Genomic DNA, 11148 nt, shown 5'->3' with positions numbered 1-11148 from the left:
TGTCGAATTAAACTTAATTATGACAAATATTAATGTGTTTTGGAGCAGAAATCGCGGCTCCTGCAGAAAATGATTGTCGTCTTCCACACAAGCTGAAGCAGCTGGCTTTAATTTGAATGATGAAACAGTACGTTTACAAACAGTGTAGCACTGGAAATGTTTTAAGCTTTTGAAATGACGTGCAGAAGTAATTTCACAGCATATTTTGTGTGCATGTAAAAGAGGAAGAATTTGCTCATGAATAACGTGTCATGCAGCTGTAGATACAGTACTTTCTGTGTGTAACTGTGAAATAAACATTATGTAGCAATATTTTCAGCAGTGAGGTTTCACTTCGGTGTTATGTGATTCCAGTAAATTGAGCAAAGAAGTTGCCGTGTCTGCTTGGTTGCTCGATTACTGCTTGAATTTTGATGTGAAGTGGTTTTAGAACTGGTTTGCTGTCGTTCTGCTTGCTTGAATTTTCTAATAAAAGTATAAAACTCTTAAAACAAATAACAGAGCTACCTATAATAGCAGCCAACAAATTGGATCCCTGTGATAGCAGCCCGGCTGCAGGAGGAGAATGAAAAGCAAACAAAGCAATTCATTAAAAACAAAAACTCTAAATACTGGAGGGAATTTTTCATGGAAATTGTACAAGATTCGTTTCTCCTCAGTACAATCGCAATTTCAGTCACTTGAGAAAATGTGGTTGATAAAAAAAACAAACTAACACTTTTGCACATTTTCCTCTTTAGCCCTTTTAAAAAAAAGATTCAAAATGCCAAACCACTTGGCATGACTGAACATATCTCAACAAACCTAATGACTATTGGTAGACTCTGACTTTTACAAATTACCAAAGCAGAGAAGGATGACTAAGTGAGAGCCACACAGAGAATCCACAAGATCACTACTTAAAAGCTGGAATCAAGTTTTCACTGAAAAGGGGAACTTGTCAATGCCTCCTTTCATCAGAGGCTGTATGTAGAATGATTGTATTATTATTGCGAATAATGTTTAAATTTAGTTCTCACTCAAGTATTTTTTGCTTTTCCTTTGCTATTTTCTTCCAAATGTCATCAATTGCAAAAAATGTTCTCACGATAGTTTCCTCTTTGACTCTTGATTAGTTATGTTATGACTGTAACAGTAACACACCAACCCACACATAACTATATTGCTCCACCGTGGAGAAAAGCCCCTGTAGCTACAAAGAGTCATCTCTTACCCATAAGATCTGCAGTGTACAACATAGTTTTAAGAAAGCAATATCCAACAGATGGCATTTTAATAAGAATGAAGCTGTCACAACACTGTAGAAACAGTTAAAATGATGTACATCAGTGCATTAACCAAGTTAAAGGGGCCAATTAGTGTAGTAGTCAAATATCAAAGATGCTGCATAAGACTGAAATTTCATTTTCCCACTGTCGCAGCACAAATTTTAAACATAGCATAAATTATTTCCATCCCCTCAACAGTCCTGCAGTCCCTCAGGGAGAACATGACATCAACCGTTTCCCTCTGAGGAGTCCCACTGTCAGGCTGCTGATCAGTGCAGCAGCGGATGTCACACAGACTCTGTCAAAACACCAATGAAGAGAATTTTTGCCGAGAAAGACTCTGCCCCTCATATTTTATTTTTTTTTAAAAAGAAGAAAGCTTTACTCATTTTAATTGAGCTGCTTGAATCAGGTATTGTATTACAATTTTTTGAAACGACGAATAGAAACGGCTTATTAGTGTCAAGTGAAAACTTCAAAAATTAACGTGACGCTGCGTCTTTACAGAACTCTGTCTGTGCCATTCTTCCTTGTGTAAATGTAACGTATCCATTTCATGGTGAATTAAATCAAAAAGAGAATGTCTCTCCCCATTCATTGTTCACTTTGGCTTTCCATCCGCCCGGAGGAGGAGGCATCAGTGACGGAGGAAGGTCAGGAACGGAAAGGAACTGGTGAGGTACGTCACTTTCTGTTGGTGCCTCTTCAATGTCATCTTTATTTTTTAGATCTCTGCAAAAAAAATAAACAAACAGCTGAATTCTTGATCAAAAGGAATAACTATACGGGTCACGTAGAGTATAAAGTATGACAAGGTGATGAAAGGAAATGAGAATACACACCCTTTGCTAGTGAGGGCACTTTTCTTCTTTTCTCTTCTGATGAGCCACTGCTCTACACTTCGGCCAGACATCAGTCTGTCCAGAGGGTCTTCTCTTTGCCGTTTTACATCTTAAAAACGAGGGGAAAAAAGATATTTACACAATTATCTAGATCTAATTTGTCTGGACAATGTGTAGTTTTGTTGTTAAAATAAGCCAAAATGTATGTATCAAACTGTTGTGTTTACCTTCCACGTGTCTTTTTAAGTTGAACAGCTCCTGTTCAGACATGTGAGAAAACCTGCAGTTTGGGCCAAAGTCACAAATTCCTACAGAGAAAAAGAAAAAGCCCAGATAATAATGAAGTTTAGAAACAATAATGAAGGTTACATGGTGGCCTGGTTATTGTATATTTGAACTGAGTGCTCTGTTACCTTTCTGGAGAAACTTCCTGCATGGTTTCTTTATTTGCTCATCGTACAGGATTGCTGCAGAGTCTGTAAACAGACCAATGACAGTGTGTTTATATAATCCTTGACTGTACAGTAAAGTAAACGGGTGGGCCACCAAGAGGGCATATTTAAAATGTAGGCCTATTTAATTATCCAGTCAAATAAACCTGCATAATATTTAAAAAGCATAAATAAATAGTATTTATAGCGATAGGATCACTATACAGACACAGGTACAAGTCTTACCTCTAAAATGGTCAAACCAGGCCTTTTTAGATCTGTGATGCTGAACACCGTTAAGATGTTTTTTCCTGTTATGCATGTTGTCCTGAAAGGATCTGTCGCAGTAGTCACAGTAGTATCTCTTCCCCATGGTGCAGTTTATGTGTTCAAGCCCCAATGTCACCTTTTAAACCTCTGAAAGAACATAAACACAAACAAAAGCATTCAGTAAATGCTCTGGCAGCACAAAGCCTTATTATGGCATTCGGAGTTACATTTTGTCATACACATAAGTTCTCTGACAAACCAAAAAATAATAGTTTAAGAGTAAAACACCATCATTAACATTATTACCTGTCACATACTTCTTGAAGTGTGTAAGAATTATTGATTGTTAATGTTATGACTACAGACTAACAAATGGAAGACTCACTCCCCACTTTCTCAAGCACACCAGGGAACTACATACCAGAAGAATGTCATTTTTTACCATTTGTGAAGTAGACGTCTACTATATGACACTAAACATACGCTCTGGCTTGTGTGTCTCATTGGGCTGCTCCAGAAACAGGTCAACTCAAGATCGCAGCCTCCATACTACAAGACACTTGCCTACTTTACATATTAAAAAGTACATAGAAAAATCCTATTCTAAGGCTACAAAAACCAAACAATTTTTATTTAAAGACACTATACACACATACAAATATACTTGTAATTAGTATATTCAACTTCGGCCAATAAACTAAACCTAAATAAAACATTTACAAACATCTTCAGCTTAACTCAAGCAAGTCCAGTCCCCTACAGCTAACCACAGAAGATGACCATGACCTGGATGACCTAGAACTTTCACAGACATCCATCCATCTTCTACCGCTTTATCCTCCACATAAGGTTCGCTGGGGAGGCGGCGGCGCTGGTGCCAATCCCAGCTGACATGGGGCGAAATAGAGACAAACAACCATCCACTCTCACACTCACACCTACGGTCAATTTAGAGTGTCCACATTGGACCATTATTTCTTCATTGAAGTGTCAAAAATACCCATCACAGTGTCCTAGGGAGCAGTGAGACACCACGGTCATATTTATACAACCAACAAAACCTACACACATTTACAACTGTACAAAACAAGACACACATCAAAATGTTTGATTCGGTGAATTATACCATTGAATTAATTATTTTATGTGTCATATAACTGATGGGCTAATTTAAACCTACTCTAATCTCTAAACTGATGTTTTGAAATTCGAGATCTGCATTCACAAGTATCAGGTTCTTTAACTATGTTGGTTTGCTGCCATCTCCTGGTTACGTAAAAACGACGCCTTTTATTTTGAAAACGCCTTCCTATGACTTCCTGTTGAACCCAAAACAGTCACATACGTAAACACAGCGTTTTGAATAATACAATAATGAGAGAGTAAACTGACGGTCTGGCGCTTGTACATATACATATGTACATATGTACATATAAATATATACTGTATATATATATATAGATACCTTGGATGTAGTAAACAGTCTGCAGCGATGTTCGGGATGGTAGCACACGTTTACAATCACTCAAATGAAAACAACAAAGAGTTCAAACCATTAGTGGAGCAGTGACGTCCTCAGTCGTGGACTTTCTTTCAAATGCGTCGCGAACAGCTCGCAGAGTGAAAGTAACTGCGCTTGTACCATTCACATTAGAAGCATTTTCACTTCTTTCCTTTACAACCAACCTTCGTGAATCGGAAATCCGTCGAGTCTACTTCCGCTCACGCGCACTCGCATCTACCGTCATGGCGCTAATGAGGTCTGTCTACAACTTGCTCTTCAGGCGAACGTCTACTTTCGCCGTAACCATCATGGTTGGAGCGGTTGTGTTTGAACGAGTATTTGATCAAGGTGGCAACGCGATATTCGAGCAACTGAACCAGGGGGTGAGTGTCTCCGCAGCAGCTTTAATGCCTGTTTTATCCTGACCTTGCAAGCAGAGGGCGAAGCGGCTTTAGCTAAGCTAGCGTAACCGCCTAGCATAGCAACTGTGTCCTTCTAGCCCTAAACTGAACTTTAGTCACTAAACTGAACTCCAGTCAGTTTTTGATATAACCTAATCACACGTGTGTTGTCTTGTAGAAATTGTGGAAACACATTAAACACAACCACGAGAACAATGATGAGGAATAAGACGCAGCACCGGGGTCATCTAAGGCGAAAGTGCAACTGTTGTCACACTTCCATCAGCCATTCTTCGTGGACTCATCACCTGAATCTAGCCGCAGTCAACATGGGCATTGTGCTCAAGAGTCACCGGCGACCAGAGGACCTACAAGAGTTTATTGACTGTCCACACCAACATGAAGATGGAGCAATAGTTGTTGCCGTCACACCCCACTTCCCCACCCCATGTTGTGTTGTGTTTAGTCATTTTTCCTCATATTATAAATGTTTAAATTAAACTTGATTTATGGTCCTACAGACCTAACAATGCTTCACTTGTTCAATTCATTTTATGTTACAAAATGTCTGAGTAGATTCTCAGTCATCCAGGTCATAGTAATTCAAATGTCAGTTGGAGCACTTGATTTCTTGAAGACGTCTACCCTCTTGGAATAGAGCCTGCTGGATTCTGATGTTAGAGGTTCATCCAAGAGGCTTCTTATGTTCCGAGCTGAAGAAGGCACTTGGATAAGAGATGAAACGTCTTCAAGAAATGTACAAGTGTAACTGATTCAGTGACTTTTGGACATAGACTACAAGGTTTGATGTGTTGTGCAATCAGAGATGGCCTTCAGCTTACGACGCTGAAGTTAGCATCCGATTCGGCAGTTAAGGGGAAATTTACCGAATGTGCAGTGCGACTGTTTGTCCGCTGATTATCTTTTTTTTTTGGGACACTTCTTGATGTGAAAACATTTTTGACGTTTTGGGTATGACATTAACTTTGCTTGACACCCACTATTGTATTTGTGAAACTTTTATTTTATTTGTGAAGGGGAGATTTCAGTGTTTTTTTTCATACCGAGACCTCATTAGACCAGGTCCACATCAAAAACCACTGTACCTACACTTCCCAAATCTGGAACGGATTATCCTACAGACCCTGAAGATTCATAAAAATACAGTCTCTGATTTGTGAAACCTTTATCCTATTTGTGAAAATGCAGGCCCATTTCACCGCTTCAGGTACCAAGACTGCTACAGGTGTTTTGCCCAGAGAACTGCTTCTCACTGGATATTTGCTATTTTATAGACCGTCTCACTCACTCTTCTACCACTTTTTCCTACACATGAGGGTCACAGGGGGTACCAATCTCAGCTGACAAAGACATGTCTACATGGTTAAATAGGTAGTTGATGCCGTGTGATTGGCTGGCTAAGTAATTGTATTAAACAGCAAAACAGGTGTACCTAATAAAGTGGCTGGCTAGTGTTATATATCGTTTATATAAATATTAGATTATGATTAACTATCCAGAGTGCATTTTGTGCGATACACGGTAGCTTCCCATCATTAGCCGGTACAATACGTATATATCAGTTTACATGTATTATTTAAAAAAAATGACAAATCTGACATAGTAAAGGGACATGTATGGTTTTCATGCTTATGTCTACTCTATATGTACAGAATCATCATTCTCATATCTGGTACTAATAAATAAGAGTAGTTTATGAAATGCACATTTCAAAAAGGGGAGAAATCAAAATTCCAGTGCAAACACTGCTATGTGGCAGGTATTTACTCAAACTAAAATATTTCCCCAGATACACTTAATTCGTCACAATGAACAGTCATGTATTTCTTTCCAACAGAACAAGTAAACTGAAGGGAGTTCACTGTGATTGTACAGACACGCATGCAAGAAATTATATAAATGTTATAAATTATTAATAAATTGTAACAAATGTCTTTCCACTCTTTTTAGATGATCTTGAGGAGCAGCATTAGCAAACTGAGCTACAAAGACAAAAAAAACAATGTAAGAAGAGCAGCAAAATGCACCAGGCTGCCACCGTTATCACTGTTATTATAAAAAATGAAAATACGAAAACGTTCACATTTACAAGGTATACTTTTACAAGGTATACTTATACTTATTGTAAGTCGCTTTGGATAAAAGCGTCTGCTAAATGACATGTAATGTAATGTAATGTATACAGGACGACAGGATTTCACTCGCATATGCTACACTACAAAAAATATTATTTAAAATAAATAATGATACCATTGATTATATATGTTGACTTTACATGTGTTCGCTATATCAGCTATAATCCTGCACCCCTACAGTTACTACATTAAAATCATCATGAATCGATCAAACATTCAAATAGGCAATGTTGTTACAGAGTCAATGGAGGATAAACGTTGGTAAAAGGTGACAAACAGTTATGTAAGAGAAGAAGACTTTTTTTTTGCTTTGCTTTTACAAACCATTTATACTGCTGGCAATATCAACTCAGTTCAGGTCATTCTGTTCAAATGCTTAGCTTAATAAAAAAAATGCTCCTAAGTCTACAGCCTCCAGATGGCACACTAATACTTCCTGTCTGTCCTTTTGACATCGACACTTCTACATCTGATGGCTCATTGGTAGCTGTCACACACAATATCCCCAATCTCACCAAAAGGAAGAAAGACATTTTACCAATTTAGGCACAACAAATAAAAATATGAGTGTTCATACCTAACAGATGATCGTTATACAGTATTAAGAATAAATTCCAAGTGGTATGACCTTCCTGGTTGTGACACAATCACTGCATTCAAAGAGGTATTCGTCTAAGGTAACAGCCAGGCGAAAACTTGCAAACTGTAATTTGTATGAATCATGTCGCAAATGTGTCAATTCAAGTAAAAACTGTAAAAACCGTATCTTTTAACCAACCCCATAGTTGAGTAACCCACAGACTTACGCCCAAGTGTGATAAGTACTGTATTTCAGGCGTGAGCATTCTCTCACAAATCGTTCTGAATTGGGGATTGATATTATCCTTCATGTTATACCCCAGAATGGACGACTCTCCAACAGGCTGCCAGGGCTGGAAACGTCTGTCCTGGATCTTTTGGGCCTCGACTGCATTTCCTCCGTCGATACAGATGGATTCCATCTCTGCGTTTCTTCTCCTCAGCTCGTTCACCTCTCGTGTCATTCTCTCTCTCCCATATGACTCTACTTTGGCCCAGAAGGTGGCATTGAAGTGCTGATAAAGCCTCCAGTCAGCCTTGTTCCACACCAAAGCTTTGGCTCTGTACTCAGGAGTCAACTGAGATACAGACGAGGTTTTGCGAGCATTTAGTTTAAAATATACAATGTCGTCTATGGTCCAGCAGAGTTTATCCTTCAGCAGGATTAGAGACTCCTCAAAGTATTCTGCTATGAGCACCAAATCAAAGTACGTGGATAAGCTGTGAATACTACTCATGACCCGAGGGTCATCAGCTTCAACGTTGTTATCAAGACCAAAATCAAAAAAGAGCAGATTTTTAAGATAGAATGAGTTGTAAGCCTCTGGGCTGTAGAAGGTCTGAGGATTGTCAAGAAACTCCACCAGTTTGTTCTCTCCTCCGATCCTCCACGTTAGAGGAACCATTCTGTGGTAATAGTGGAAGGAAGACTCAAAGAGATCCACCGGGTTACGTAGGATGGTGATGTACACGGCGTCAGGAGGCAGAAGCTTGGCTACTTCTTGCCGGTCAAAGCGCATGTGGTTACAGACAATATTGAAACAGTCTCCAGGCCTGTAATCCTTCACCTGAGAGGACAGGAAAGGTGACGGGTAGAAGAAGTCATTGCGCCTTTCAGGGAATGCAAACTTGAGCTTGTGCTTTTCTCCAAATCTGAATATGATGTTGAGTATCGTGCTGCTAGCAGTTTTATGGGTCTTCATGAACATGACATTAACTGCAGGGGAGCACTCCTCTGACTGGGCTTTGGTGCGTTGAAAAGGCGCAGTCACATTTTTCCTCGAAAACTTCGCCATGCTGAGTGGACATGTGTCTTCCCTGGAGCTCCTGTAAATGAATAGTTTAGTTAAAAAAACAAAAACTAAACTAGTCACCATATAGGATCATTTGTTCTCCATGGACATTTCCTGCAAACCACAGACAGAGTTTGTGTTCCTGAAGCGAAACAGCTACTTATTTGTTGCTCAGACAATGATTATGTTTTAACATGTCGTGGTGCAAGAGGGTGACGATAACCATTTCATGGTTATGGAACGTGGATGAGGTTCAGTTTAGGCAGAAAAACACTTAGTTAAGGCTAAGAGGCGACCTTTTTGATGTGAGGCAACAGTGCTAGCCACTTCTCCGCCATGTGATACATGTAAATTAGAAGTGTGTAAGTTGATGTCCACTCTGTACAGCAATGTGTACATTGTGTTTGCCTTAAGTTAATTTTTTTACAGTGTTTGTTCCTGAACCACAAACAATTCATTTGTACAGCAGCTAAGAAAAACATGCAAAGTTTCTCATCTTATCTTCATGAACCTAACTTTTCTTTGTGTAAGATGTATTTTAATAAACAAATGAGTCCTTTATCAGTCCTGCAGGAGAAATTCTATCTCTTCATTTAACCCATCCCCTACTAGAACCCTTACTAGAATTAAGAGCAGTGGGCAGCCACTCAGGGGTACCGCAGCCCTTTTTTGGCAACCCTTCAGTTACAAGCCAAGTTCCCTTTCCACTTGGCCATGGGCTACCCCATGTTTTCCAAGTATTACTCATGTTGTGAGACTGAGTCCGAGATAAGATCAAGACCCTAAAGAAGTAGACCGGTTTCCAGTACAATACTAGTATGTCCACCTAACAACATAAAAGCACCAATGTTTGGCCTTGAGTTCTCTACTATGTCACAGACATAATAAAATAAACCATTCCGAATTTCATTTTGGCCACAATGCACAAATGCAAACGCGCTCCATGGTTTGCAGGAAAGTAAAACAGTATTTCCTTAATACCATTTTGTTTCTAAATATTCATTTACCTGATCTTCCCTTGATTCTGCCCCTGAGTCGGGTTCGTGAAGCAGTAGAGCACCAACATGATGTTTGTCAACAAAAGCCACAGAATCAAGCCTCGGATTAGAGATGCACACTTTTTCCCTTTGAAGCCACACATGGTTGAAGTCCTAATGGGAGCCTGGAAATGAAATGGAAGAGCAGATTGTGTAAAGAGGAAAAGAAGTCTGATTATGATGGTTTGATCTCTTGATATGGGCAAGAATTTGAATGCGTTGACTTGACGGACACTACCATCATGGTTGATTTATAAGCCAATCCTATCCAATTTAGTGCTGTACAGTAGTATGAAAAACAAAATACAAAAAAAACCTAAACAAATAAATGCAAACAGAAAAAAGACATGAAATCTCACCCAGAAAATGCAGAAAGACAGACTCACACTGTCACATATGCATATGTGCATATGTGGGTCTTTAAATAGATTTAAATCTTGCCCAAATTGCCTCATGTGTAAACGATAAACTGTTGAGAAAGAAAGAGTACAGATACACCGGAAAACCGCTGAATCAAACACAGGGCCCCCATGTTTACACTTCAAACATGTTTATGGTTCTTAAATTGCTCATAACAAACAGCAGAAATGGGAGAGCGCACTTAGATGCAAGCATCAGCACAATATTCACTTTATGGGAGGGAAAAAAAGCTTCTTTGTTAAGCAGGTTATCACTGTTGACATGAAATAGATGTTTTCATTAGTCAATAATCACTATTGAGAGAAAATCATATAATGTGCGGTGAAAAGGGTGTGTCCCTAAACCCTCCCAGATAATCATCTGTGCGGCCCATCAATTACATCTCATGAGTGTACCTGTCATGTGCATATTTCCTAGATTGACTACAGTAGATAAAATGGTTGAGTTTGATTTGAGTCCTACCTGCGTAAAGGTCACGGCAAATCCAGAAATAAATGGAGGAACAGTGCATCATATGGAAGGAGCGTTCTTCACCTGTAGATGAAAACGTTTGCAGTCCTAGAGTGAAGGCTTTTCACTAAAGAAAAAACCCTACATTGTCTAACATGCTGTGTGGGCTGTAAACTCCTCAAAGTCATTCCCCACTGGTGGAGAAGTTGGAATCTCCTCCCATGGGGCTGGACCTGGCTAATGGGTGACTATTGGATGGCAAAACTCAGAAGAAGCATCCAAAACAGATCTGTGATAAGACTTTTGACTCAAGTGAGCAGTGCTGTATGTGTTAGAAAAGAATAGAAAAACCAAACAAAAAAAAAGTAAACAGCTCAACTAAAATCAGCTAAAAATGCTTATTATCAATCACCCTTTAGTGTGACAATGACATTTCCATGTGACAAGATTTGCTTCATTTAACCACGATAGCCACAGCAGCTGGAAGAACGAATGCAG

The 11148-nt window shown here is 39.2% G+C and overlaps 3 protein-coding genes across 5 annotated transcripts; 1 reads left to right on the top strand and 2 right to left on the bottom strand.

Moving 5' to 3' along the window:
- Positions 1–1256: 1256 nt before the first annotated feature.
- On the bottom strand, positions 1257–4517 carry zmat5 (zinc finger, matrin-type 5). Of its 2 annotated transcripts, none has more exons than XM_058617461.1 (6): positions 4365–4517; positions 2788–2958; positions 2524–2586; positions 2338–2418; positions 2111–2219; positions 1257–2000 (listed from the first exon to the last, which is right to left on the bottom strand). In XM_058617461.1, exons 2-6 carry the CDS (start codon positions 2912–2914, stop codon positions 1838–1840), a joined length of 543 nt encoding a protein of 180 aa, XP_058473444.1. In that variant the 5' UTR covers positions 2915–2958; positions 4365–4517; the 3' UTR covers positions 1257–1837. The 2 variants fall into 2 exon arrangements, with proteins under 2 accessions (XP_058473444.1, XP_058473445.1); XM_058617462.1 differs by having other exon boundaries at positions 4277–4504.
- A 14-nt stretch (positions 4518–4531) lies between these two features.
- Positions 4532–5248, top strand: LOC131446313 (cytochrome b-c1 complex subunit 9). The gene is made up of 2 exons (XM_058617463.1): positions 4532–4698; positions 4895–5248. The coding sequence occupies exons 1-2, from the start codon at positions 4558–4560 to the stop codon at positions 4943–4945; spliced, it is 192 nt and encodes a 63-aa protein (XP_058473446.1). The 5' UTR covers positions 4532–4557; the 3' UTR covers positions 4946–5248.
- A 1996-nt stretch (positions 5249–7244) lies between these two features.
- Positions 7245–10795, bottom strand: gal3st1b (galactose-3-O-sulfotransferase 1b). 2 transcript variants are annotated; one of them, XM_058617519.1, is made up of 3 exons: positions 10663–10795; positions 9751–9905; positions 7245–8777 (listed from the first exon to the last, which is right to left on the bottom strand). In XM_058617519.1, the coding sequence occupies exons 2-3, from the start codon at positions 9882–9884 to the stop codon at positions 7613–7615; spliced, it is 1299 nt and encodes a 432-aa protein (XP_058473502.1). In that variant the 5' UTR covers positions 9885–9905; positions 10663–10795; the 3' UTR covers positions 7245–7612. The 2 variants fall into 2 exon arrangements, with proteins under 2 accessions (XP_058473502.1, XP_058473501.1); XM_058617518.1 differs by lacking the exon at positions 10663–10795 and adding an exon at positions 10140–10238.
- Between the last annotated feature and the right edge of the window lie 353 nt (positions 10796–11148).

The sequence above is a fragment of the Solea solea genome, chromosome 19 (assembly GCF_958295425.1).
Source record: "Solea solea chromosome 19, fSolSol10.1, whole genome shotgun sequence".
NCBI classification, from domain to species: domain Eukaryota; kingdom Metazoa; phylum Chordata; class Actinopteri; order Pleuronectiformes; family Soleidae; genus Solea; species Solea solea.
The sequence above is the reverse complement of the archived record's forward strand: the minus strand, read 5'-3'. Positions and strand labels throughout refer to the sequence as shown.

What these genes read in the sequence shown, in the direction of transcription:
- zmat5 (XM_058617461.1), bottom strand. Translation starts at nt 2,914, where the DNA reads ATGGGGAAGAGATACTACTGTGACTACTGCGACAGATCCTTTCAGGAC. An exon ending in CTGGTTTGACCATTTTAGAG is followed by an intron (nt 2,587 to 2,787) that starts GTAAGACTTGTA and finishes GTCTGTTTACAG; the next exon opens with ACTCTGCAGCAATCCTGTAC. An exon ending in AGTGCCCTCACTAGCAAAGG is followed by an intron (nt 2,001 to 2,110) that starts GTGTGTATTCTC and finishes TTTTTTTTGCAG; the next exon opens with AGATCTAAAAAATAAAGATG.
- LOC131446313 (XM_058617463.1), top strand. Translation starts at nt 4,558, where the DNA reads ATGGCGCTAATGAGGTCTGTCTACAACTTGCTCTTCAGGCGAACGTCT. An exon ending in TCGAGCAACTGAACCAGGGG is followed by an intron (nt 4,699 to 4,894) that starts GTGAGTGTCTCC and finishes GTTGTCTTGTAG; the next exon opens with AAATTGTGGAAACACATTAA.
- gal3st1b (XM_058617518.1), bottom strand. Translation starts at nt 10,235, where the DNA reads ATGAGGCAATTTGGGCAAGATTTAAATCTATTTAAAGACCCACATATG. An exon ending in TGTCTTTCTGCATTTTCTGG is followed by an intron (nt 9,906 to 10,139) that starts GTGAGATTTCAT and finishes TTTCATTTCCAG; the next exon opens with GCTCCCATTAGGACTTCAAC. An exon ending in CAGAATCAAGGGAAGATCAG is followed by an intron (nt 8,778 to 9,750) that starts GTAAATGAATAT and finishes ATTCATTTACAG; the next exon opens with GAGCTCCAGGGAAGACACAT.